Here is a 27,932-nt window from a genome sequence, read left to right as displayed (position 1 = left end):
GGATTACAGACCGGATGACCTATAGAACAGGAAGAAGTTTGTCGAGGTAAAGCTTCCGGTACAAGTGCCTTGTTTAAGAATCATTCTGACAATTCCCGGCAAAGGTGTAAAGTCTTCGGCTTCCCCCCCCCCCCTCGCCGGCCGTTACCGTTACCTTGCGAGGCGTGTGCGAGTGATCTGGCTTGGCCTTCCTCGGCATGCTCGGCCAGAACCGGTCTTTTCTTCCAGAGAATGACCTGCGCTTTCAAGTAAGTCTCGGGGCGTGTCATCCGTAACAGTCTCAGGGCTCTTTATTTCCTCGGGTTTCTTAGCTGCCCTTAACAGAAAAGGAGAGCGAGCCGGTTGGTTAGCACTTCCGAGGTTCTGCTGTGGGGAGAAGGGGAAGCGGTCACGGGGAGAGCTCTATTGCGGCGAGAAAAACCGCACCACTGAAGAGGCTTCAGGGTCCCAATAAAAGCTCATCTGTTTCCTGGATGTGAATTCTGTCTCCTGTCCCAAGTGATCAAAACAAACAAAAAACCCTCCCTCCCTTTATTCCATGGTGCCTAAATTCTAGATTTGCCTTTTTGACAGTGTGAGCATCCTTTAAATCTTTGAACCATCTCCCTAATTTGTGTTTGGATGCATTTGTTTTCTTTTTCATTCTCCTTCAGGTATTTATTTTTAAAAATTATTTATTTTTATTCCTTTCCACATATTTCATTTTTAGAATAAAGCACATTCACCTTAAAATATAGTCAATAAAATACATACTACGTTTTCGATATTTCATAAATCAGTATTTTGCACCTTTTTCAACACCAATTATCTAACCCAACACTCCCCTCTTCCAACCTTCATCCCCTCTTCCTACTTTCTTACTCCTTCTCTTTATACTATTCTCTTTATTCTATGTATTTTTAAAATTATTTTTATATCAAAAGAGCCACTGTCTCAGTCATCCAGATCAAGGTTTTCCCCCCAAAGGTCCCCCCCCCCCAAAGGATTTTGGAAAAACAGTCCTCTTGCCTTTTGGAAACAAAAAGTACCTTTGGCACAAAGCAGCCATTGTGATCCTATGGGAATAGAATAAAAAGAAACATAGTAAGAGCATAGCACTTATATACCGCTTCACAGTGCTTTACAGCTGTCTATAAGCGGTTTACAAAATCAGCCTATTGCTTCCAACAATCTGGATCCTCATTTTACCCACCTCGGAAGGCTGGAAGGCTGAGCCAACCTTTAGCGTGGTGAGATTTGAATTGGTGAACTACAGCCAGCAGTTAGCAGAAGCAGTTTGCAGTATTGCACTACCATGGCTCTTAATAATAAAGAAATATTAATGGAAAGTCTTTAGACATATGTGGTATGCTAAAAAGCATACCATGATTTTAAACCCAGCTGCAAGAAATATATTTCATAAATTTAATGACTTCTGAGCTGGAGAATTGCAGGAAAATATTATATACATAATTACATATTTCTGTATGCTTTTGAAATCAATGCTTCAAATTCTATCAGTATTAAAATGTACTGGATCTTTCTGCCAAAGGTTAAAGGTTCATTGTTTGGGATTTATGACATATAATGATGTGGAGAATATAACTTTCTAGAGTTTCTGTCTAGCAGTGGATGCTCCATATGATGGCGGTGAAGTAGTCATGGAAGAGATAGAAAGCACATACACTTATTCGTCCCCAGTGCCGTCTAAAAAGAAGAAGAAATATAGAAGTCCTGGAGATCAAGGGGAAAAATCTAAAAAGCCCAGGTGAACGATTTTTCTACATGAATAATCAGTTGTTGTCGATTGTTGTTTAGGAATTACTATTCCTTAGTTTGTCTTTTTGTAAATATTTTAAAATCTGTGATGGTACTTTCACACATGCATACTCAGCAAAAATCAACCTGCTCCGTGGCTAATGGCATTTATTGCAGAATTAATGGAGAGCGTTGTGAAATTATGATTGAGTTTTTGGATACACCCAGAGACAGCAAATAAATTCCATAAGTGATACACTGTTCAATATATTAAAATGTTGAGCTATAGTTCCATAACTGAGAAGTGAGTGGTCTTATACTTTTTATTGGCAATAATGAGTTTCTTTGAAGAGTTTTATTTTTTAAAATTAATAATTTGGTCATGCTTTAAATTACTTAATAGGTTTAGCATTCCATGTAAAAATTGTGCTTATGGTTTTTGCTTAAGTAACTTCTTGAGATAAATGATTAAGGATATACAGTGTATGTATGTATGTATGTATGTATGTATGTATGTATGTATGTATACTTTATGTATCTTTATTCTTATGAAGATATGTATGTGTTTGTACCTTTGAATTTATTTTTATTTATTTATTGGAATTATATGCTGCCCATCTCATCCAGCAACAACATGGAAAAATCCTTACAGATTTCTTGGCAATGTTTTTTGAAACTGTTTTGCCATTGCCTTTCTCTTATGGCTGAGAGTGAGTGACTGGCCTAAATGTATGCAGCTACTTATATGCTTAAGACAGAACTAGTATTCATGGTCGCCCAGTACCTATAACTGCTATAGCTTAATGCCTGCTTATGAATAGATAGTTGCAGTGTCCTGGGGTCATGTATTCCCCTTTTGCAACTTTCAGAAAAGCAAAGTCAATGGGGAAACCAGATTCAGTTAACAATCATTTTACTGATTTAACAACTGCAGTGACTCACTTAACAAATGTGGCAAGAAAAATCGCAAAATGGGACAAAAGTCACTTTAACAATTTTCTCACTTAGCAACATAAATTTTGGGCTCAATTATGATTGTAAATTGAGAACTACCTGTATATGGGTTTCTTACACTTGGGCACTGTATAGATTCAGATAAGTTCACAGAGCATGGTCATTGTCAAGAGTGGGGAAAACTACTGCAAAGTATCTGGAAATCATCAGATTGCTTGAATCTACAGTAATGACAAACACATTCATGGAATAGCATTTGTTTGTTACTTGAGTTGAAGCAGGTCAAAGTATACATATGAGAAATAAATCCTATTACCTCTTTAGCAAAACTGCAGTAATAATACATTAAATATCTAAAACTCTTCTGTGCTTTTGTGATTTCCCCAGATCAGCTGTCTGAAGCAGCCACTACACTTTGTCAAATGACAGGGTTGGCTCTATAGCAAAATAATGGACTACTCTTGGACTGCTATATTACAAAAGCACATTCTGCATGGACCTGATTTGCATGCAATTGTCTAAAGGTGCTCTAAAAGTTGCTGTTTCAAATTGCTTATTAACAAAGGCAAGATTAAAGACATAGTTAATGATAACAGAATTTAGGCTATCTGACCATTTTTTTTACAATAAGATACCTAAGTTAAGATAAACTTTTCTTGTAATTTTTGTGAGCACACTGGTCCACATTAAAAATGAAGTTCTGTTGCCTGGTCTTAAGAGAAAGTATATATCTACCCAAACACACATATAGAACACACATATACACATGCAATGTACATAGATACATATATGCCTACACACACACGCACAGACACACATACACGTATTAATCACTGTCCATTTTGAATACATAGTAGAAAGAGGAAATTTGAGAGTTCACAAAGTTGATGCTATATGCAGCAAAACTCTAATTTAATCTAAATATTCTGCTTCGGGTACCACAAAGCCTCCTTTCAAAAGGTAACAAGAAAAACAGGTCACGAAGAGGATGTGTATCCCACCCAGACAGTCTTTGCTCAAGCATCGCTTATATGTCATGTCCTGGATAAAAGGAAGTGAACTGCCAATTATCATTTCTGCCATCCTCACCACTCTACACCGCCTTCCTGTCTGAAGCAGTAATGCTCCAACAATGCTCTAAAAACTTTTTTCATGTAATTGAAGGATCAATTTTTGTCTTTATTCAAGAACTCATCAAAAACTAACAGAAGAATTTGGATGGCGTGGGTATTCTAAAAGTCACCATTCTTTTTCAAGAAATTCTGCTTAACAGTTTCTCATTCTTATTGCTCTCAACAGTATCCTGAAAAGAGTCCTTCTCCTGTGCTTTTCATCCTTGATAGCAAAACATACCATTATCCTTTGTTTCATTGTTTACAATAATATATTAAAAGCAAAGTGTCTGTTCCATGGCCCAAACAATGCTGCATTCCATTTACTTGTGTCTGTTTCAATTTATTTCATTGTAATTATTTGGGAGGATGGGAAAGAAGAAGTGCCAATACTTTTGGGCACATCTGTAAGTTGAAAATTAGACTGTCTGAGAACAATCAGTTTTGCAAGGGAATATGGTTCCCTTGAATTTGTTTGCACACATAGTTTTGGGATACTAATTGCTTGTACTATCTTTGTATAATTCTGTTAAATTTTTATCATTGTTTATTGAAAATTCATGTGAAAATGCAGATGGATAATTTGCTTGCATTATAATTTGAGAGGAAACTTGAAAAGTATTTCCTTGTTTTTCAGATCTGCATATCTTCTGTATTATTATGATATATACCTGAAAGTTCAGCAGGAGCTCCCACACCTTCCTCAGTCTGCAATTAACAAGAAGATCAGTGAGAGTTGGAGGCTGCTTAGTGTAGCCGAGAAAAGTTATTATTTGGAGAGGGCTAAGTTAGAAAAAGAAGGTCTAGACCCGGTAATTAATTTGTTCTTAAATATGCTTGTATGTCTGCATGCATATTTGTGTACATGTATATTTTGTATGGTGTATATATTGGAAGCTCAAAAACGAATAGAATGCTGTTCTTAGAGGATATATGTTTCCATGAATTTCTATTTGTAGCCATAGGATGCCTCTGTATGGAAAATTCCAAGTTCATAGGCATCTAAACACCTGCAATATTGGACACTAGTATTCTTGATTGATTGCAAAGAGCTAATTAATAGCAAACAGTAAACTCATTACAATATTTTATATTTTGAATTCAGTATTTATTGAAGATTGATTTTGACAAATACATATTTTTTATAGGAAGCTTCACTAGATAGGAAAACTAATGCCTGGAAGAATACTATGTTTGAGATAACTAATATATCTCAAGAATTCCATCAATTTCATAGTTCAAAGTGTTAATAAAATAAACATAATATAGTTTATTAAACATTTATGTTGCCTGATTGTCGACATCACTGGGTAACTCTCAAATTACAATAAAAGCAATAAAAAATTAAAAAGATAAAAGGTGCCAAACACAATAAAATGACAGAAAGCTGGCAAAGAAACGACTGAAATACAGCCAAGCTGATGGTTCCCTATTCTGTCTTTTTTCATAGAACTCAATGTTGTCTTCCCTGACTGCTGTAGTTCCAGATATTCCAGGTTTTCGTAAAATCCTCCCTCGTTCTGATTACATAATTATTCCTAAAGGAAGCCTACAGGATGAGAAGAATAAGCCACACATGGAACTTCATGTGACCCAGGGCCAAACAGCACTGGAAGGACAAACAGCTGCTACTAACGTTACAAGTGTTTCCCATAGTACTGTGCAGAACATACTTTCAGTGGACTCCAGCCAGATTGGCATTTCTGAGCAGTGCATTGCAATTGAAGGGGTATCTGAAGATTCCACCTCATTTGTTCAGGCCGATACAATAGAAGAAGTTGTCACCTCAGAGATCTTGTCTCGTTATGTCAGGCCTTCTGGACATAAAGTTGCTGCCGATATCTTCCTGGATGAGGAGGCCCCTTTAGAAGCAGGAGATGAGTATCCCTGCCAAGCAACCAGTGTGGTTATTGAAGAAACTTTGGTTAACACCTCAGAGGCACCAAATGGGAGTGTGACTGTGGCAGAGCCACAGGCTTCACATGGCCTTTCTGTGGTAACAGTGGTGACTAGGAGAGTAAGTAAAATGCTCCCTTGAGAGAATTGCATTTGAGATCTTAATGAACTATTTGTGAGCCGTTTTGGTACAAAGTGTCATCAGAATTTTATAATTGACTACAATGTGGAAAACAAGCAGTTTCATTGTCTCTATCTTTTATTTCTAGGATAGACAAGAAAGTAATTCTGCAAGCCCCAGCGCACAGTTCATTATGATGCCTCTTACAGCTCATTCTGTTTTGGAAAATCCAGCATCAATCAAACTGGTCAGTGAAAGAAATGCTGATACCAGCTGTCTTGGAGCTACCTATTAAGCAGTAACTGAATCATAATGGATCAATGGATCATTGAATATGTGTAGGATAAATTGAACATTAGTCTAAATTGAGGCATTTTTCTGTGGTTTCAAACCTTCCCACATATAAGTCCTGAAACCAAAAATTTACTTTCATCACCTTACAAAGAGGAGCACATTTGAATTTATATTGAAATATGGATTCCCTGAATGTTTAATAGAGGTTAAGCAAGATTGCCTCCTAGATGGTTTTTCTCCTGTTCCTTCTTCCTGAGGAGCTGACAGACCAGACAGATTAGGTGGACTGTATCTGTTTGTGCTATATCCCACTTTATATAAAGCCCTTATCTTTAAACTGTTTAAATGGATAGCTTACTTTACATTTTAAAGGTTTCTGAGGAGACATGTAGTTCAACCAATAAACAGGAATTCCATTTCCACTCTTATTATTTATCACAATAAAATGAAAAAAAAAATTGGGGAAAAGGAATCCTCAGTTTGAGTATTGTATTGGCAGTTCTGTGTTAGCAAAAACTTCAGAAGAGAAGGATTTAGGGGTAGTGATTTCTGACAGTCTCAAAATGGGTGAGCAGTGTGGTCGGGCGGTAGGAAAAGCAAGTAGGATGCTTGGCTGCATAGCTAGAGGAATAACAAGCAGGAAGAGGGAGATTGTGATCCCGCTATATAGAGCCCTGGTGAGACCACATTTGGAATACTGTGTTAAGTTCTGGAGACCTCACCTACAAAAAGATATTGACAAAATTGAATGGGTCCAAAGACAGGCTACAATAATGGTGGAAGGTCTTAAGCATAAAACGTATCAGGAAAGACTTAATGAACTCAATCTGTATAGTCTGGAGGACAGAAGGAAAAGGGGGGACATGATCGAAACATTTAAATATGTTAAAGGATTAAATAAGGTTCAGGAGGGAAGTATTTTTAATAGGAAAGTGAACAGAAGAACAAGGGGACATAATCTGAAGTTAGTTGGGGGAAAGATCAAAAGCAACATGAGATAATATTATTTTACTGAAAGAGTAGTAGATCCTTGGAACAAACTTCCAGCAGATGTAGTTGGTAAATCCACAGTAACTGAATTTAAACATGCCTGGGATAAACATATATCCATCCTAAGATAAAATACAGGAAATAGTATAAGGGCAGACTAGATGGACCATGAGGTCCTTTTCTGCTGTCAATCTTCTATGTTTCTATTTTAAATTCATAGAATGTACTGTATTTACGAAAGGGTAGGCAATATAGTTTGGTCCAGGCATTTTAGATTTTAACTACTTGAAATTTTAATCCTGAAATTCATTCATTCATTCATTCATTCATTCATTCATTCATCTATTCATTCATTCATTTGACTTCGATGCCACCAATCCCATGGGACTCAGGGCTGCTTTCAACAAAACAAAAACACAATATAATATAATAATAGAAGAAGCCAATATTAATACTGAACACATTAAAATAATAAAAACAGTAAAATCCTATTATAAACCCACAAAATCCAATCAACCAAACATACATACCTATCCTATCAACACAATTTAGGGTAGTGTTCAATATAAAGATATTTAATTATTTCCCATTAGTTATGTATATGAGATTGTGAATGGACAATTGAATAAAAATGATTTGGGACTGAGGATTGAATGTCTTGGCTATTCTAGCCTGTATCTGTTAGCTGTAGTGTTTTGCCATTTGTGTGTAACTTGCAATTCTTCACTCTATTTTCCCTATCAAATATAATTGCCTTGCTCTTTGATATATAAGAGTTCAGAATCATACTTCTAATTATATCATATATCCCTATATTGAAAATTAAGTTCTAAAATAAAAATGAATGTGGAAAAACATTTACGACTATATAGAGAAATGTCATATCTCTCTCACACACACACACAATTTTATTTCATATGTTTATTTTGATGGTTCACAATCCATGTTGTTGATATTTTTGATGCTTAAATTCAATTTGATTATTTGAGGCATCTGTCTAGTTACTTGCAATTCAAGTAAGTTATTGCTGCCAGGTAAAATCAACTGTCAAGAAAAAATGACTGTTATCTTGATAGTCTCCCAAAGCATAATTTCTGATTTACAATAGTTAATGTTATACTACTAAAGGTCTGCAAAATTATTCATGACTTTTACTGATTTTGCTACTAAAAAGTCAGGCTAATATCATTTTGTCATCTGGAAGCAAGGTGATTTTATATTTTATACGGAGCATTTCAGACTCCTGGCAAAGCTAACTTTCCTTCCTTAGCTGTAGTCGATTGTCATCCAGTCTTTAAAATGAGGAGTGCTTTTTCCTCTACCTTAAAGGCCATTTATGATTATTCTCGAATTCATAAAGCAGTAAAAGACTGTGGTGAACTTATAAAAGAAGTCCATATATTTGTCTAATCTTATTCTATTTCTAAGTGCTTTATTTGTAAAAAATTTACTTTGGTTAATGTAGAATCTTGGCAGGAAGAAGTAAACTTATGCTTTCCTCATGAAAGAAGCAATATATCAAATCTTCAAAAGATGTAGTCAAATTTTCTCAGAAATGTTTTACTTTTCTTTGCTATTTGTTCCTAGATCCTTCCTGTCCTCTAGTAGTTTTGGCTAATTTTTTTTGGCAGTGCTGGGTAGGATAGAAGTGATTCTCCACCATTTTTATCCTGATCATTCATCATTGTAACTTTGACTTTAAACCAAGGCTACTTCCTGGAACCAGATAAGATCTAGATTTGTTAACAGTTACTGTAAATTATAGAATAACATGTGTTTACTTTTAATGAAAGAATTAATGCACTATAAACACAAAATAACATTTTGTTGAATCAACTTGAATCAAGACAGATCTAGAAAAAAATTTAAATGATTTATAAGCAACTAAAATTATTACTTTTTAACATTTAAAAATATATATAAAAGAAAAGAATTAGAAAAAATTACAAACTAGCTTAATTTGAGTAAGATTTTTAAAATAACATTCAGTTATTGTAGTATTACATATACAGTAAACGGGTGGGCTACTGTCTGGACAGAGGTGAACACAATGGGGTAGCGAAAGTGGAGTTCCACCCCAGAGCACCCAATTTGCACTGAAAGATATTGAAAGAAAATGCAGGGCGTCCTGCATAAGCCATGGGCACAGTGTGGTAGTAAAAAGTTTGGTAGCCCTTCATTGCATATAAAGGTGATCTTGTATCATTCTGATACTTTACACCAATATGAAAATGAAACAAAATCACATTAATTAAAAAAGAAGCCTATATGATAGCCATAAATAAAAATGGACAATTAATAAAGAACTTCTTTCTGATCCAAGATTTGTCCCAATTAATACCAGTGGTGCAAACTTTAAAAAGAAAAGGAAGAAAAATTTGTTACTCAATTTGGGTATTCAGATATTAAATACAAATGTGATTTACATAGTTGATGCAATGTAACCTCTTTTTTCCCCTTGGGACTCAACAATAATCATGTCTTTGCATTTGATTGCCTTACATGCAGAGCAAGTATACTGTTTCCCTTTCTCATGAATAAAATAATTTTGATTTACATTGCAGTTGCTGACTCAATATTTTGAGTTAAATATTCCTGATTTGTATTTATAAAAAATAAAATTCCAATAATCTGATTTTAGATTATCTCTTAAAATTATACAATCATTTGAAAACATAACAAGAGACATTATAATACAATTGGAAATAAAATATGGATAATGAAAACCAGTCAGCATAATACAAGTATAATTAATAGGATGTAATAAAATCAGCTGTCTTGTTTATTCTGCTCCCAAATCTTGAATAAAAAATTAATTTCTCCTATAGGCAACGAACAATGCAATACTTAAATATGAGATTATCTTAGATCATATAATATTTGTCTTGAACAATACATAACTCATAATTACATTTGAGAAACAAAGCTATACATATTCTGTTCAATTGGAGCAAAACGTCTTGTGCCTTATTATGCCATTTAGTTTTGTAATTTATATCCTTTCACTTCAGACAACTACTTACACTCGTAGAGGGTATGGAAATTGCACCAATCCTGGCTGTGCCTTTACTTACGTTACCAGACATAAGCCACCAAAATGCCCTCGGTGTGGAAACTTTCTGGGAGGAAAATGGATCCCTAAGGTATGGTGAAATTAATTTTAAAAATATGTCATTACATTGAGAGACTTGTGTTTGTTTTGGGTTTGGTCTGTAAAATGTTTTTTGTGTTACAAAATTATTATTTGTATAAGTAATGCTTTTTAAATATACAAGTAGCATTGAAAATGTATTTGCTATTGTAGCTAATTTCCAAGGGAAAATATTTTAGGATATCTTCTATCTTAACTGAACTAAATTTAATTATGAAATAAATTATTATTTTTAAATTTTAGGTTTATTTTAAAAATACAGGTTATTGTTTGAGTATTTAAATGGGTCACGAAGATGGATTTGATTTTTTATTCAACAGTTTGTACTTCACTCTTTAATGAATTACAAAATGATTATAATTACTTAATACAAATTAAAATCAAAGTCATAACAATAGAGAAAATCCTGTTTCAAAGTATAATTGTCATTGTTTGATTCTTAAAATTTAAAAGGGTTTTGCCTTTTTCCAGAAGATGGAATTAATTTTTCACAGGGTGCCATGTACAGTATCTGGAGCAGATTCAGATACTAAATATATAATGCTAAATTGAGATGTTAGGGAAGTTTTAAAAGCATGATCAAATCTACTTGTTTCTTATTTCTCTAACTTCTTGATTAAAAATTGTGAAGAGTGAATTATTTTAATTTGTTATAATCTGAAGAGTTCTGAGTTTGATGTTTTCAATGCACTACTGTTGATGTGGGCCGGTTTTTATCATCTTTGACAACTTGAAGATGAGTGAATTTCAACTCCAGAACTAATGTGGAGAGATTTTTGTTTTTGTTTTGCAGGAGAAACCTCTAAAAGGCAAATCTGAACCAGGTTCTGGGCTACCGATAAAAACCTTGGGTCTGAAAAAGAATCAACTACCACTAACTTTTGGACAGGTATTGGTTCAAGATAATCCTGCTAAATGTGTGCTAGAAAGTTCAGAAGCAGTAACCCAGCTTCTGAATGCATCCCCTGATGAGGGGCAAATGCAGGAGACTGAATGGGAAGAAGTGATAATCTCTGAGGCTCATATTCTTGAAAATGGTGTACGGTCAGAAGAGCAAGGAGGTGCCACTACCATTATTCAGCTTCAAGAGAGCCTTGCACAGATAGAGCCATCGTTAGAACCGAAGGAGGAAGAAAATGAGCCATCTGCTGAGACAGCAAATGTTCCCAGTTCTATTTCACACCCAACGTCTACTGTGAAAAATACAACAGGGTAAGTCAAATTCATGTGGACTAAAAATGGGGTACAGATTAACATGGTGTTAAGGTGCAATGCATGACTTAGATTAAAACAAACCAATGTTTTATTCAGTGTTCTCCAAGATCTTTTGTTTTTCTGCCCCTTCCAAATAAAATTTGAGTTCTAAACATATATCCGTGAATTACAGTGTGTGTTTGTTTGTGTGTGTGTATATATATATACTGTATACACACACACACACACACGCACACACACACACACACACAGTGGGGTGGAAAAGTATTTAGTCAGAAATCAATTCTGCATGCTCTCCCACTTAAAATGATGAGAGGCCTCTCTCATCTTTTAAAGTGGGAGAACTTGTACAATTGGTGTCTGACTAAATACTCCCCTCCTCCACTCTGTGTGTGTGAGAGTGTGTGTGTGTGTGTGAGAGAGAGAGAGTGTGTGTATGTGTGTGTATATATATACAGTGGAACCTCGACATACGAGCAGCTCTACTTACGAGCTACTCGAGATAAGAGCTGGGAGGGGAGCGACATTTTTGTTCGCCTCCCGAGCTCACATTCGGGATACGAGCGCCAAGGAGCTGTCGGCTTCAGGAGACAGCTCCTTGGCGCTCGTATCCCGCGTGTTTTAAAAGGTTGCAGCCGGCCTGGGGGGCTCGGGGGGGTGCTGGCAAGCCCCCCAGGCCGGCTGCAACCTTTTAAAACACGCGCGCCGCTTCGCAGCTCTCTGCTGAATCCGGAACGCTAACTTCCGCGTTCGGATTCAGCAGACAGCTGCGAAGCAGCGCGCGTGTTTTAAAACGTGGCAGCCGGCCTGGGGGGCTCGGGGGGAAGCCCCCGAGCCCCCCAGGCCGGCTGCAACCTTTTAAAACACGTGCGCCGCTTCGCAGCTCTCTGCTGAATCCGGAACGCTAACTTCCGCGTTCGGATTCAGCAGACAGCTGCGAAGCAGCGCGCGTGTTTTAAAACGTCACAGCCAGCCTGGGGGGCTCGGGGGCTTCCCCCCGAGCCCCCCAGGCCGGCTGCAACCTTTTAAAACACGCGCGCTGCTTCGCAGCTGTCTGCTGAATCCGAACGCGGAAGTTAGCGTTCCGGATTCAGCACGTTTCGGTGAAATCACATTCACCATCATCAGGCTGAAGTTTCAAGCTTCGTGCTGTTGTAAAAATGGAATGTTTGCAGCTGTCATTTCTTCCTAGTATATAGTATATATAGTATAGTATATATAGTATATAGTATATATACTAGGAAGAAATGACAGTTGCAAACATTCCATTTTTACAACAGCACGAAGCTTGAAACTTCAGCCTGATGATGGTGAATGTGATTTCAACAAAACGTATGTAGATTGTTCTGAGTTCGGTTTGTCTTTATCTTTTAAATAAGTTATGACAGGAATTTCCGGTGAGATTTTTTATTACATTTCTTTTCTTTTTAGTAGTGATGCAGTTGGTCCTGTACCTAAGGGTCTGGAGCAGAAGAACAAAGCAAAACCCAAGCCTTCCTTGCTGGCTGCTGCGAGACCAATGAGAGCCATTTTGCCCGCTCCTGTTAGATTGGCAAGAGAAATTAACCAAGAACAGATCCCTTGCGGACAGTCATTTAGAAACAATGGTAAAAAATAAGTTCAATTCATGCTACAGTTTTTGAATTGTAGGCTGTGATTTGATGGGCAATCTTAGATATAATTTAGATTTAGACTCAGAAAGTTATTTTTAAAATCCTTCATCACCAGAGCTACTGAATAGTGCATCTGAAATTACAAAAGTCAATGTAACAAAATGAAACAGTCATACAATTTTTTTTAAAAAGTTACAGCCGAGTTACATAAAAGCATTAGTTAATTTAAAGTTCAAAATTTGTGCCTAAATGCCTGAACCAAAAAAAAAAGTGTTTTGAGAACAGAAAATAGAATGAGATTCAGAGATGAGATTCCATCTTTCCTGGAGTTCTTACTGTAAAACTTAACATAATTCAGTATGTTGCTTACTAATATTAAAATGTCCATTTACCTGTTTTTCCAAGAAGAAAATTCCCCAATAAGAATCTCAGGATTAAAGCCAAATACTCTGAAGCAGCTGGGTCAGAATCCTATTCAATCATCCAGTGCTGAAGATCAGAAGGTAATTTTAGATTTTAGTTAATTAGTTTTAACTCAGTCTTCTAATAGAAAGCAATTAGAACCAGTTCAGAGGTAGGTACATCCAAGGACATGGGGTGAGGTATCATCAATATGCCGATGATACCCAGCTTTACATCTCCACCCCATGCCCAGTCAACGAAGCGGTGGAAGTGATGTGCCGGTGCCTGGAGGCTGTTGGGGCCTGGATGGGTGTCAACAGACTCAAACTCAACCCGGATAAGACGGAGTGGCAGTGGGTTCTGCCTCCCAAGGACAATCCCATCTGTCCGTCCATCACCCTGGGGGGGGAATCATTGCCCCCCTCAGAGAGGGTCCACAACTTGGGCGTCCCCCTCGATCCACAGCTCACATTAGAAAACCATCTCTCAGCTGTGGCGAGGGGGGCGTTTGCCCAGGTGCGCCTGGTGCACCAGTTGCGGCCCTATCTGGACCGGGACTCATTGCTCACAGTCACTCATGCCCTCATCACCTCGAGGTTCAACTACTGTAATGCTCTCTACATGGGGCTACCTCTGAAAAGTGTTCGGAAACTTCAGATCGTGCAGAATGCAGCTGCGAGAGCAGTCATGGGCTTACCTAGGTATGCCCATGTTTCACCATCACTCCGCAGTCTGCATTGGCTGCTGATCAATTTCCGGTCACAATTCAAAGTGTTGGTTATGACCTTTAAAGCCCTTCATAGCATCGGACCAGAATACCTCCGAGACCGCCTCCTGCCGCACGAATCCCAGCGACCGATTAGGTCCCACAGAGTGGGCCTTCTCCGGGTCCCGTCAACTAAACAGTGTCGGTTGGCGGGCCCCAGGGGAAGAGCCTTCTCTGTGGCGGCACCGGCTCTCTAGAACCAACTCCCCCCGGAGATTAGAACTGCCCCTACTCTACTTGCCTTCCGTAAACTCCTTAAAACCCACCTTTGCCGTCAGGCATGGGGGAACTAAGACATCTCCCCCTGGGCATGTTTAAATTTTGTATTGTATGCTTGTGAGTGTGTATGTACTATATGGGGTTTCTTTTTAAATCTTAAATGTTTTAAATGTATTCAGATTATTTATGATTTGTTTTTCTCTGCTGTGAGCCGCCCCGAGTCCTCGGAGAGGGGCGGCATACAAATCTAAATAATAAATAAATAATAATAATAAAGAAGGTACAGTCCAGTACTTCAGTACTGTAGGTACTTCTCTACAGTGCCAAATGCGGGAGGGCTGAATTGATTTCTCCATGATTTATGGAATCTTGATCTAGTTCAGTGAAATCCCATACTTAATGGGATTTAGCAGTTTTGAGTGGAGCAAGTAATGTAACATAAAACCTGTGAACTTTGACTATATCGGTGTGTTTTTCTGTCAGAAAACTTTACAGTATACCTTATTTTATGTTTGTCTTGTCTTTTTGTTCTCTATCTAAAGCTTCACTGCAGTACAAACAGCTCAACATCTCAGGTCAAAGTGGTAGAGGTCAAGCCAGATGTCTTCCCTTCTTATAAATATAGCTGCACTGTAACCTTGGTAAGAATAATGCAGTACTTAAATGCTGTCTATAAATGAACTTGGGGACGGTGTGCTGTCATCCTAGATGTTGGTATGTACTATACACATACCCACCAGGTTCTTCCAGTTTAGGGTAATTTATGGAAAGGCTTGAAAGAGAGAAATAACCTTTAGTATGCGTCCATACATATAAATACATATAAATGTTAATCACTTTCCATCCTGAATACATATCTGAAAGAGGAAGTTTGAGAGTACACAAGGTTGATACTGTATGGAACAAAACTGTAACTGAATCTAGACGTTCTATTTTGGATACCATGAAGCCTCCTCCCAGAGGTTAACAAGGAAAACAGGTTGTGAAGAGCGTATAGCATCCCAGACTATACTGTGGACCCTGGACAAGCATAGCTTATGTGCTGTGTCCTGGATAGAAGGGAGTGAACTGCCAAGTAATTTTTTTCTGCCATCCTCACCACTTTCTGAACTGCCTTCCTGTCTGAAGCGGTAATGCTTCCAAATCTGATAATAATGCAATGCGACAGTATGCTCCCTCTATAGAAAGTGGTAAGGATAGGGGAAGGAAGATGTACTTTCTTCATGTGAAGCAGAAAATGCAGGCGTTGCTGTTGAGGGACCAAGCTGGTTACCAAGAAAGAGAACAAGAAATAGTAAACCAAAGAAATCAAAGGTGTACAGCGAGAAAACATGGAAGTGTAACAATCTAGTTCACCATTCACTAGTCCTCTTATAAAGAAAACCAGTTTGATGTGTCTTATAATGCAGTGAAATGAAAATTGTTATCTGACCTGATATTAATCCATAATAAATATGGTTTTTTTTCTTAGCATTTTTGAGAAATTTTAATACTTCGCTATATTTATACCTATATTAATACTTTGCATGATTTGTTTGCGTGACCACCTTCTGGTCAACTGTTCCGGATGAGTAGTTTCCCTGCTTGACAGCATAGCAACCAATTCCATCATTTTGTACCTCTGATATTTGAAAAGATATTCTGGAAAATGTAGTACAATTAAAATAAGAGTGGATAAACATTTGAGCTTTCTATATAGGATTTGGGATTGGCAACCTTACGTGGTAGGGGGAAATGCAAGAACCCTTCTTGCACTTATGTGTATACTAATCGGCACAAGCCAAGAGTCTGTCCCCGTTGTGGCTACAACCTTGCCAAAGACAGAACTGAGAAAGCAGCAAAATCTGTGGTGAGTTACTGTTACTTTAAGCTTCTCTCAACTGAGTCTGTGATTTTGAAGTCCCTAGGACCTAATCTCTGAATAAATAATCTGTATAGGATAGATCTAGAGACAAAGCAAATCTCTGCCTCCGTGCAAAGTTTGACTTTGTTGTAGGGAAGAGCTGTTCTTCCCCTTTCGCTGGTGCTGAAGAGGATGAGGCAAAAAGCAGGATGTTTTCTTCTGGCCGTCTGTTGCGTTTAGAGATGTAGCATGAATATAAAGGGAAAGTCCCTTTATTGATGATGACCGATCTTCCATTGGTCAGTTGGATCATTCAGAATTGTTAGCTCATGGATGCATTAATTTACAAGCAGGAAGGGGCTGGTTGTTAACATGTTTTCAATATGTGAGACTGCACTAATTTTTTGAGTGAAAAAAATCCTATTCCAGTTCAGTTAACACTATTTATTTATTTATTTATTTATTTATTTATTTATTTAGTTAGTTAGTTAGTTAGTTAGTTAGTTAGTTAGTTAGTTAGTCAGTCCAATACAAAATGAGGGTTTTAGTGGGTATATATCTATATGCACATAGTAACATACATGATGAAGGTTATAGAGGAGATACTCATAGTAAAATATATCTAAGAAAGAATAGAAAAGAAGATATAGTAATAGAGCATATCAATGAAAGAATAGAAGAAGAGATATAGGAATAGAAGAAAGGTATAGGAGATATAGGAGAGCAATAGGACAGGGGACGGAAGGCCTTTCTTCCCTTAGTCCAGCTACCATATTGTAATTTAGTGCCAAATTGCAGCTGTAAAGATAGGAATGCAGTGTGTAACACCACCACTCCCCCATTCCCCCCCCATCATTTCCTTCTATGGCATATAGTTTATGACTAGAAATATGTAATGCATTTTTCAGACTAATTGTACCCATATGGCTTGATGTTAAGCCAGTTTTGTTAGTTTGGAATTCTGTCCTTTTAAAATAATAATTGAGAGAAACAATCAGACCGATAATGCTGAGAAGTTACTGATTTAATGGAGATATTCTGCCCCCATCCCCATCCACAAATTGAATAGAAATTTTCAGTTTATTATAATAGGAATCATTGTGAACAGTGAAAGGTGATCATGTAGAGGTAGTCCTCAACTTACGACCACAATTGAGCCCAACATTTCTGTTGCCCCATTTTACGACTTTTCTTGCCACAGTGGTTAAATGAATCACTGCAGTTGTTATATTAGGAAGACAATCGTTAAGAGAATCTAGCTTCCCCATTGACACTGCGACCATCATAAATATGAGTCAGTTGCCAAGCATCTGGATTTTGATCACGTGGCCAAGGGTCATAAGTGTGAAAAAGAGTTATAAGCAGTGATGGGCTACCAAAATTTTTACCACCACACTGTGGGTGTGGCTTATACAAGACACATTGCATTTTCTTTCAACATCTTTCAGTGCAAATTGGGTGCTCTGGGATGGAGCTCCATTTTTGCTACTCCACTGTGTGTCCCCCCCAATCCAGGCAGCAGCCCACCCCCTGGTCACAAGTTACATTTTTCAGTACTGTTGTACCTTTGAACAGTCACTAAATGAACTATTGTGAGTTGAGGACTAGCTGTATTTAGAATTTAGACTTGTGTGTGAGCTATTTCCGAGTCCATGGAGATGGGCGGCATACAAATCCAATAAATAAATAAAATAAATAAATTTCACCTTTAAACTTTACCTACATACATACACATTCAAATGTTTCCAGTGACTCATTTTGATTTTTCAGTACAGAAGTTCAGAAATCTGTGACAAAATACAGATCATTGCCAAAATTGTCCAATATTAAGTATTTTTGGACAGTCTTCTGAAGCAGTTCAGTTGGTGAACTCTTTTTTCTTGGGCTAACAGGAATTAGGAATTCAGTAACAGTCCAATTGTGGGACATTCTGATTTTCTAGCAACTGAGTTTAAATTCGTATCTTCCTTAATTTACTTTTTAACTAGTTTTCCTTGAAGGGGAAGGAAATTGATATAGCCACAGTATGGTGCAATAATTACCTTCCTCTTTATAAAACATGTAGCCTGAGATCTAATTCACTAACTCTTCCAATCAAAGAAAATAAAATTGAATTGTGATAAATAGTTTTTATAAAGCCCTACATGGCATCGAACCAGAATATCTCTGGGACCGTCTTATGCCACAAAAATCCCAGCAGCCGATAAGGTCCCACAGAGTTGGCCTTCTCCGGGTCCCGTCGACTAAACAATGTCGTCTGGCGGGCCCCAGGGGAAGAGCCTTCTCTGTGGTAGCCCCGTCCCTCTGGAATCAATTCCCCCCAGAGATCAGAACTGCCCCTACCCTCCTTGTCTTTCGTAAATTGCTTAAGACCCACCTATATCGCCAGGCATGGGGGAATTGAGACATCTCCCCCAGGCTTATAGACTTTATGTATAGTAGGCTTGTGTAGTATGTTTTTTAAATGACGGGTTTTTAAATACTTTCTTTTAATATTAGATTTGTTACATTGTATATTGTTATTATTATTGTTGTGAGCCGCCCCGAGTCTGTGGATACAAATCTAATAAATTATTATTATTATTATTATTATTATTATTATTATTATTATTTTGTTATTCCAGTATCATCTTTTGACCACTGCCAGTGGCTTGACTGTAGTTGGTATCCATTAGTGGTTTCCTGTAAACATCAGTAAAATGGCAAAAATTATCTTACCAACAGTAAGATAATTATCAACAAGTGGCTTGACAGATAATCAAGATAATATGTTTTTTTTAGGAAGTCACGTCTAGCCCTGCACATGTACTGAATACCAATGAGCCTCTAATACAATCTCAAAAAGAGATCCAGCGCCAGTCCACTCTGCAACTTCTACGCAAAGTAATTCAGATCCCTGAGAACGAATCTGAACTCTCAGATGTTTTTGCACTGATTCATGAACTCAATAGCTCACGACTCATCCTGTCCAACATGAATGAAGAAACTGTTACCATTGAGCAAACTTCTTGGTCAAACTATTATGAATTTCCTTCTTCCCAATGCCTTCTCTGTAATAGCCCTTTATTCAAAGGAGGGCCAAAGTAAGTGAAATTACAATTATTGCCATATTTCTGAATCTTATCTTTTTGAAAATTCTCCACAATGAAACTTAGAAAAAATGGCTGTTGCATTTTTATTTTTGGCATATAAATGGCTGAAATGAAACTGTCAGAAGAACTACTTTCCATACCCGTCAAGAATAGGCTGTTATGATTATTTGCTCTTTTCCCTGCATCTTCTTCCCAGAACCTGATTAAATCTTTTTTTTAATCCTGTAGCTTGGGGAAATTATCTCAGTAGTCTAGTTTTTTAACTGAGATTCAGAAAGCTTTTAAGAGCCGTACAGTCACAGTACAGGAAATATAATCTGAACAGACATTATGTCATTGAGGTATAGCTCACTTTTCTTCCGAAAGGAATAGAAAATAATTTTACTATCTGACTATGTCTGTTATTTTGCAATTTCCCTCTTCAACTGCATTAGCGTGATGAAATCTTCAGGTTTTTTCCCCAAGCTGAGCAAAAGACTGTTATCAAAACAGGGAGCAAAAGAAGCAAATGTACACCCTTAAATGTTAAAAAACTATGAAGAAACAGATAGGAGCTATTTGGGCCTCAAGACAACTATGTATGGGTGTCTAATTTGAAAGTGTTCTTCCTGGAATTCTTATGTTTTAACCTTAATCTTCTTTCAGATAAATAATATTAATCTGAGGCCTTCAGTTGTTGTACCTTGAATCAACCATTAGATTGCCAGGAGAAACTCAGATAGATGGTTTTTTAATTGTGTTTAGTCGTGACTTAGCAGGCAGCGGTATCTAAAGAGGCTTGGATGATACCAGAAACCCTGCAGGATTGGCCATAGTATTGTTTGAATGGGGTGGTGGTGATAGGGGTAGGCTGTCAAAACCAGGAAATGAAAAAAAGGCCTAGTTCTACAGCATTGTCACAAAATTACATACATAGAGGAATCAAGATTATTTTTACCTTAGTGGATTGGGTTCCAACAGTACATAATCTTGCCCGAATGATCAGTAAGATAGCTACTTTAAAAATTCTTTGATTTTACTTCTACATAGTTAAGCATTAAAGAAAGACCTTTTTTCCATGCGTTTCATGGGTCAATATACATTTTCTTTTCTGTTTACATAGCTCTCTTGCAGGCCCTCAGGAATGCTGGTTATTAACAGCTAATCGACTGCAAGTCGTCACCGCCCAGCTGAAGGTGTGTGTGAATGTGCTGTGCTTGGCCCTTCATAGCTTCAGTGATATCTACACTGGTGAGTTAAAAGCATGGAGGTTTTTATAAAATTGGAAGTTTTGAGGGGCAGAATACATTTAGGATGTCCATTTTCTTCCTTTATTTCCCTACTGAAGCTGGGTTGCGCCTTTTTAATTTATTAACTTGGAGTATGAGATCAAGTTATTTTATAGTCTGCGTAGCTTTTTCAAAATCATATTAACAATTGTTCTGTTTTTCAATTATAGGTTTGTTTAATATTGGTAATAAGCTTTTAGTGAGCTTAGACCTTCTGTTTACAATAAGAAACAATATAAAACTTGGCGAGGATCCTAAAGTAACAATTAGCAAGATTTTGGAAACTGTGCAGGAACACACAGGTATTATATTACATATTTTTCTGCCATTGCTACAGCTTTCACACATTATTTTGTAATGCATTAATTTTGCTCTAAGTGAGGTTTAATATATTTCCAACTAAATCTGTCCAAAATGTGGTTGTTTGATGACTTTGAGAAAAGAATAATTTAAAAATTATCCAGAGGTAGTGATATAACGGTCTTTTAATATTTCAACCTTCAAGAACACGGAACAAGCTTTAAAATATAAAACTGATTTAACAGCTGATGTGAATCTTTGGTTGAATGGAGGAATGGAGAGATTGCAAAACTATTGTTTAACCAAGTGAGAAAGTCAGTATTTAAGACAGGTGGTTGGTGATGATGCAATTTAAGACTGAATACCTTCTTACTATGACTGCTGGGCGTAAAGAGTGGCAGACTATAATTTGTGTGTGGCCAGTAAAAACAGAATATATAATATTATGGAAGTCTTACTTCTTAGGATAACTCGTGAACCTTGAATAGAGAATTACTGAAATGTAAAACTTCCTTGAAGCAGTTTTTCCTTGCTTATTCTAAGAGCAGGATATGAAAGTTACTGAATTATACTGGCTTGCCTGTGGTTCAAGCATACCTTTCATATCATTGTTAGAGCATTGAAGTCTTGGTTCCTGACCTGAGTGAGTGATCAGTAATATCCTTGTCATCTTTAAAAACCAATACAGGCTTAAATACTCTAATTCCCCTGATGAGTAAGCAGTGTTGAGCCTGAGCTAATTATTATTAAACTAATGCCTGTGGTTCTCTTTATTTGAAGCAAAAGTTCAAAACTCCATTTTGGTGGTTTGTCATTACAGATGGGGACGATTTGCATGAGACTTCTTGACAGAAATTATTATCATTTGTTCTCTCCCCCACCCCACCCCTTCTTCAGAGAGAAACCTGATCACTGAAGAGGTGAATCAGCTTGAGGAACTGCTATGCAATGGATACTGGGCCTTTGAGTGCCTCACTGTCCGAGACTACAATGATATGATCTGTGGTGTCTGTGGCATTGCACCAAAAGTTGAAATAGCTCAGAGGAACATGGAAAGTGTTTTGTCACTGAAAAACATTGAGGTAGACCAGGAATGCATTATTTTAAAAGCTGCACTTGTTTGTTAATGTTGATGTGCATGTTTGGCATAGAATCTATAAAGATGAGCCTTTACTTCAGTAAAATTGATGAGTTGTTTTTCTGTTAACACTCCCTTTTAAATGAAAAGCAATGCAACAATGAAAGGAACAAGAACAAAAAAAATGATAAGTTTCTTTTGAAAGATTATAATAATATGTACAGTAAAAAATAAAACATTGATACTTTTCTTTCCTTCTTTTTTCAATGCTAGTTTACCTGGCCAGAATTCTTGACATCTAGTGAGGTAAATGTGGAAGATTTTTGGTCAACCATGGAGACAGAAGTCATAGAGCAAGTGGCCTTTCCCTCCAGTATACCTATCACCAAGTTTGATGCCTCCATCATAGCTCCCTTCTTTCCACCACTAATGAGGAGCACCATAGTAGTCAACACAGAAAGGGAGAAGAATCTTGAATCGCATGTAATCCCAGGTGGGGTATCTAAAGTGATGCTAAGATTAAAAATTGAATATGCTTTGCTGTAAAGGTGTGTGCCTTAATGAGATTGTGCCATCTTAGATTGCACACAAGCATGTACTAGTTATGCATGTAGTGGGCTGCATAGGGATGACTATGTAATGGTTACCTTTACATAGAATATTGGTGTAGGGACAGCTTTTAAAGCACTGCTTCCAGTGTTTATATGAAACATGGTTTTATTTCTGTGAATTCTGATTGATGAACATGACATAAATATGGCCTTCATACATGGGATAGAAAAGGTGGATAGAGAAAAATTCTATTCTCTTATCACATAATACTAGGACAAGTGGGGCACTCCCTGAAGCTCATAGGTAAGAAAGTGAGGACAAATAAAGGGAAGTATTTCTTCACCCAGAGGGTCATTGGTTTATGGAATTCACATCCAGAAGAGGTCGTGACAGCTGTCAGCTTGGATAGCTTCAAGGCAGGATTAGACAATTCATGGATGCCAAGTATATTGATGGTTATTGAAATGGATGTCCATGTGCCGCCTCTATGTTGGTTGAGGCAGGCAGGATTCCCTTGGGTACCATTTGTTGGGGGTCAAGGGAAAGGGAGAGTTTTGCCTTTTCTTTCTGCTCAAGATCCCCATGGACAATTGGTGGGCCACTGTGTGACACGGAATGGTGGACTCGATGGGCTTTGGCCCGATTCAGCATGGCTCTTCTTATGTTCTTATGTTCTTCAGATATGGGATTAAGGTTATGTCCTTCCTTGTGGAAATGATGCTGATCTGGGTGCATGCAATTACTGAGAATTGTATTTTGCTTTTTCAGGTAATGCAAGTGTTCTAGTGAGACTAATTCAGGATGAAATTTGTAAAGTGGAACAGATTGGTTCCCACACTGAGGAAGAACTGCAGAATTTCTTGACACAGTGCAGCATTCCTTGGGAGGAGGGCGACTCCAAGGTAATCACAATGTTCTTCAAGAATAAAGCCATGCTTCTTTTTTGAAGGAAGCATTACTTTCTGTCCAGTACCTAAATAATGTAATGTCCCTCTTTCTATAACAACAGCAATAGCACTTAGACTTATATACCGCTTCACAGTGCTCTACAGACCCTCTGAGCAGTTTACAATGTCAGCATATTGCCCCCAACAATCTGGGTCCTCATTTTAACCACCCTTGGAAGGATGGAACGTTGAGTCAATCTTGAACCCCATCGGGATCAAACTCTAGGCTGTGGGCAAAGTCAACCTGGAATACTACATTGTGCCACCACGGATCCTTTCTATATTTAATAATTGTGTAAAATTATTTTTTTTTAATTTCACAAATGATTAATAATGAAATGCATTTTACCATAAAGCTACCCCAATTTTTTGTGGCATTCTGAAGCAAAATGAGGCCTGTGGGTCACTGCTTAATCACCTTTGCTAGATGACCTGCAGTTGTGCCACATTTTGTCTTCCTAATCTGTCTGTCTCTATCTTCCTTGATTTTGCATGCTGTTGGCTATTTGTAAGCTAAGACTGTTTGAAAAGCTCAGCTGTCTTTTTTTTTTTCTTTTTTCTTAGGAGCAGCTCTGTCTTTCTCTTCTGGCTCTTTATGATTTTGTACAGAATGGGACACAAATCAGTCAGCCTCCAGCATTCCTAACAGGGGGGAAAATCTACAAAGTGTGTCCCCATCAGGTGAGGCTGGCAAAAATAAAACTGATACAAATATGTAAGGATGTTTGTAATGAAAATGGCCACTTTGAATATCCCAAGGATGGAAACAAACCCATGTATTTTAGGAGGTTTGTTGAAAACATGAAGTCAAACCCACTGTTCTGTTGGGAACATGGAAGAATGTTTGAAGAGGTTTAGTTTTGAGTATTCCAGCTGTTATTTAGTCCTGAGATGTTTTGTGACTCATTATGTGGCTGTTTACCCCCTCGGTCTGATCACTGTAGTAGCAGGAACCATTTATGTCACTGTTGCTCTAGATTAAATGGAGTGGCACTTTAGATAAAGTATGAAACAGAGAAAACTGGAACTGTGCTCACAGCTAGGCAGAATGCTGATCACAGCTGCATAATTACTATTCTGCTCTACAGTCATTGTAGTTTTTTAATGGAAAGTTTGACATCCAGAAGTTAGAGTTAATGGTGATAGATGGGTGGGTTCACAAAATTTGTAATGCAAAGGGATACTTCACACTCTTGCTTCACAGATATGTTGCTAATGCTCCTAAGCTTCTATGGGATGAGAATTGCATGGAGTGTTTTAAAGTTTGAATTACAAGTGTAAATTATCAGGATTACCTTTGGAAACTGAGTGAGGATTTGTCCCCAAGTTCTTTTGTTGTTCTATAATCTTTTGTCATCTTGTCTTTACAAGTTGTGTGTGGTTCAAAATCTTTCTTCATCTTGTCTTTACAGGTTGTGTGTGGTTCAAAATATATTGTGAGAGGAGAAAGTCCCAGGGACCATGTGGATCTACTAACTTCCTCACGTCATTGGCCACCAGTCTATGTAGTAGATATGGCCACTTCTGTAGCACTGTGTGCCGATATCTGTTATCCTGACTTGACCACTCAGATGTGGGGGAAAAACCAGGGTTGCTTCTCTGACCCTATGGAGCCTTTAAAGGTTAGTTGCCATGTATTTCTTTTAAGATTAAGTTGCTTACCGATATCTTGACATATCTGGAATAGTTATGCATATTTTTTATATTTTTCACAAAATCATGGCTTATTTAAATCTGTTGATTATTTTGATAATATCTAAATGATATTCTGTAAAAGTTATGCTATTAGAGGATCTATGTAGCTCCTTCAAGCTACTTATAACCATTTATTTAGAACACGGTATTGGAATAAGCAAGGATTTTATCTATTGTCTCCCTCTTAAATTCATTTTTAGATCTGCCAAAGAGTGAAAAACATGTCACCTTTTTTGACACCAAGAATGGATCTGTATTGATCCTCAAAATTTATTATATTGATAAGAATGGGAAAGACAGGCGGATATATTTTCCTTAATCCCTAATCATGAAGGAATATTTTAGAGATAATCATTACAGTGCCTTCCATCTGAAAATTTGGAGTCACTGCCCCTTTCTTTGCAAAAAAAGCTATATAAATATAATTCCAACTTTTAAAAATTACACCATTTAATTCATATATTCAAAATGTGTATTTATGTCATCATCATTTGTTCTTGACTGCTTGGTTGAAATATCCTCCTTAGGAATGGCCATTTTGAATTTTACAGATGTATGGAATGAGAATGTAAAGGGTTATTCAAAGAGCTTTCAGCCAACCAGTTTTGAACTTGAGTTCAAATCTGTTGTGCTCTCTATTGTTTATGTTCATATTTTTTCTGGTTGCTAAGACAACTTTGAAAACTATATATACAATTTTCTAATGCACTCCTCACTTTTGTCTTGCTTTTTTCTCTCCGTCAGTATGTGTCCTGCCCAGAACTCCTTGACAGGCACTACAGTGTGGATACAACCACTGATGAACATTCTATTGAGCATCCAATCACTAAATCAACATCTCGCTTTGTAGTTCACACTGGGACAGAGCAGAAGAGTCAAAGTGATCCACTGGCTCGGTACCGTTCCCTTTCTCTGTGCCGGGAATTGGAGCCCTATGGTGCTATGATTACAGCTATCAATGACAGCAAAACCAATAATGTCCGCCAAAACACTATAGCATTTGACAGTGCAACCCACTATTATCTCTACAATCGTTTGATAGATTTCCTCTCCAGTCGTGAGGTGGTGAACAGGCAGATCCATGAAATTGTTCAAAGCTGTCAACCTGGTGAGGTTGTAATCCGGGACAATCTATATCGTCTTGGTGTTGCCCAGATCAAGACAGAAATGGATGAAGATGAGTTACAAGAAGAAGAAGGTGTTATCTAATGTATTGTGAGATGATCATCTCTGAATAATACACAATAGCTAAGCAGTTTGTCACAGAAAGTTCAAATCCAGCACAAGACTATGTGTAGGCTAAGAGTCATGACCTATTGATTGGGCTTCTGATCTGTAGACAGATTGCTATTGAAGAACAAATTTCTCTTTTCAAGAGGCTGGGTAAACCTAGAAGCAACCCAGGATAATTGTTTGAAGACAGAAGAATTTTCTATTGCTGACAAGAGAAATAAAATACATATGCAGAACATTACTTTTTTTAAAAAGTGTGCATGTTGCTGGAAATGTATAAATGTGGAGGGGGTGGGGAACCAGCATAAAATGTATGACTGCTCCAATATTCGGAAGTGGCCATCATAGATTGAATATTTGCAAACTAGATCTTTAAATTTCTATTCTGAAAAGACTTGAACTTTGACTTGGCATTGGAGGCTTGAGAATTTACCTGCTTCTTCAGCTTGTTCAGCTGCATCAATCTCAGAAAAAAGACACATTATTTAATGATTGAAAGTTAAACTGGCTTGCATATTAAGTTATAAGCTGCTAGAAGCATCATTGCCCTGACTAGCATGGTTATTTCAAAGATTCTTCAGGGGTTTATATGTTTTGGATAAAGGATGTGGGCTAATGGTCAGGTGGGGATATTCAGGCACTTTACTTTATATTCCAGTTAATAGACTTAATTGATTGTTTATTCCTCTGACCACAGATGCTACTAAATATATTTGTGGAATAATGATTGGGTTCCATGAATACAATCTGATGTTTTTCTAATTATTTCTATGGCTAGAATTGTTAGGCATGTAACATAACACCTTTAAGGGTCACTTGGAAACCACTACATACTCCACTATTCCAGTGTTACAAATTGGCCTGTATGAGTTCATACTGTCATAGTCAATTATTATATTGTTTTTCCTGTGTAATGTACTGAGCCATAATGTGGTGAATAACTTTACACTGTTCACTGATAAGTGTTCATTCTTAGCTATCCATAAATCTACAGTTTTTTAAAAAATAGATTTCTGCTACCACTGAAATGTGGGGAAACATTTCCTGACAGGTAAATGTATCCACTATGTTTTCTTCAGATTTGTGGTGTGGATTTAAAACTCTCTTCTGTGAAGAGTTTTAGTGTGTATTGTGCTGTAAAAAAAAAAACCAAGAAAGAAACTTATTGAAGTTCTTTGCGAAACTTATGACTTGCTGTTTAAATGCTAATTTATGAAATACAGTTTTTAAGTGGTAAACTTTAATAAATTATCTCTTCTTGTGTTGGAGAGTGAACCTATTTGGACAAATGAGTTTTCCTTATTTTGTACCTTAGGAGTTTAAAAGATATGGGGAAAGACACCTTATTCTGGTTGCTAAAGAATAAGAATTATCAATCCATATGGTGGAAAGTGTTTATAAAATGTTTGCATGGAAAAGATTAATTTTAGATGTGTTGAAACAGTGTTAATATT

At 37.2% G+C, this 27,932-nt stretch overlaps 1 protein-coding gene across 9 annotated transcripts; it reads left to right on the top strand.

Moving 5' to 3' along the window:
- On the top strand, window positions 1-27,767 carry HMGXB3 (HMG-box containing 3). 9 transcript variants are annotated; one of them, XM_070739080.1, is made up of 20 exons: window positions 1-248; window positions 1,609-1,747; window positions 4,441-4,615; window positions 5,254-5,820; window positions 5,969-6,067; window positions 10,116-10,247; window positions 11,049-11,467; window positions 12,905-13,077; window positions 13,492-13,586; window positions 15,013-15,111; window positions 16,170-16,319; window positions 19,095-19,396; window positions 20,508-20,635; window positions 20,844-20,975; window positions 21,871-22,055; window positions 22,325-22,544; window positions 23,372-23,505; window positions 24,115-24,231; window positions 24,963-25,172; window positions 25,990-27,767. In XM_070739080.1, coding segments are annotated over exons 1-20 (3,942 nt in total). In that variant the 5' UTR covers window positions 1-247; the 3' UTR covers window positions 26,455-27,767. The 9 variants fall into 9 exon arrangements, with proteins under 9 accessions (XP_070595181.1, XP_070595180.1, XP_070595179.1 ...); XM_070739079.1 differs by having other exon boundaries at window positions 24-248; window positions 13,489-13,586; XM_070739078.1 differs by having other exon boundaries at window positions 24-248; window positions 12,902-13,077.
- Window positions 27,768-27,932: the final 165 nt, after the last annotated feature.

This window comes from Erythrolamprus reginae, chromosome 2 (genome assembly GCF_031021105.1).
Source record: "Erythrolamprus reginae isolate rEryReg1 chromosome 2, rEryReg1.hap1, whole genome shotgun sequence".
Classification (NCBI taxonomy): Eukaryota; Metazoa; Chordata; class Lepidosauria; order Squamata; family Dipsadidae; genus Erythrolamprus; species Erythrolamprus reginae.
Note: the sequence above shows the minus strand (reverse complement) of the source record. Positions and strands in the feature narration are given on the sequence as shown.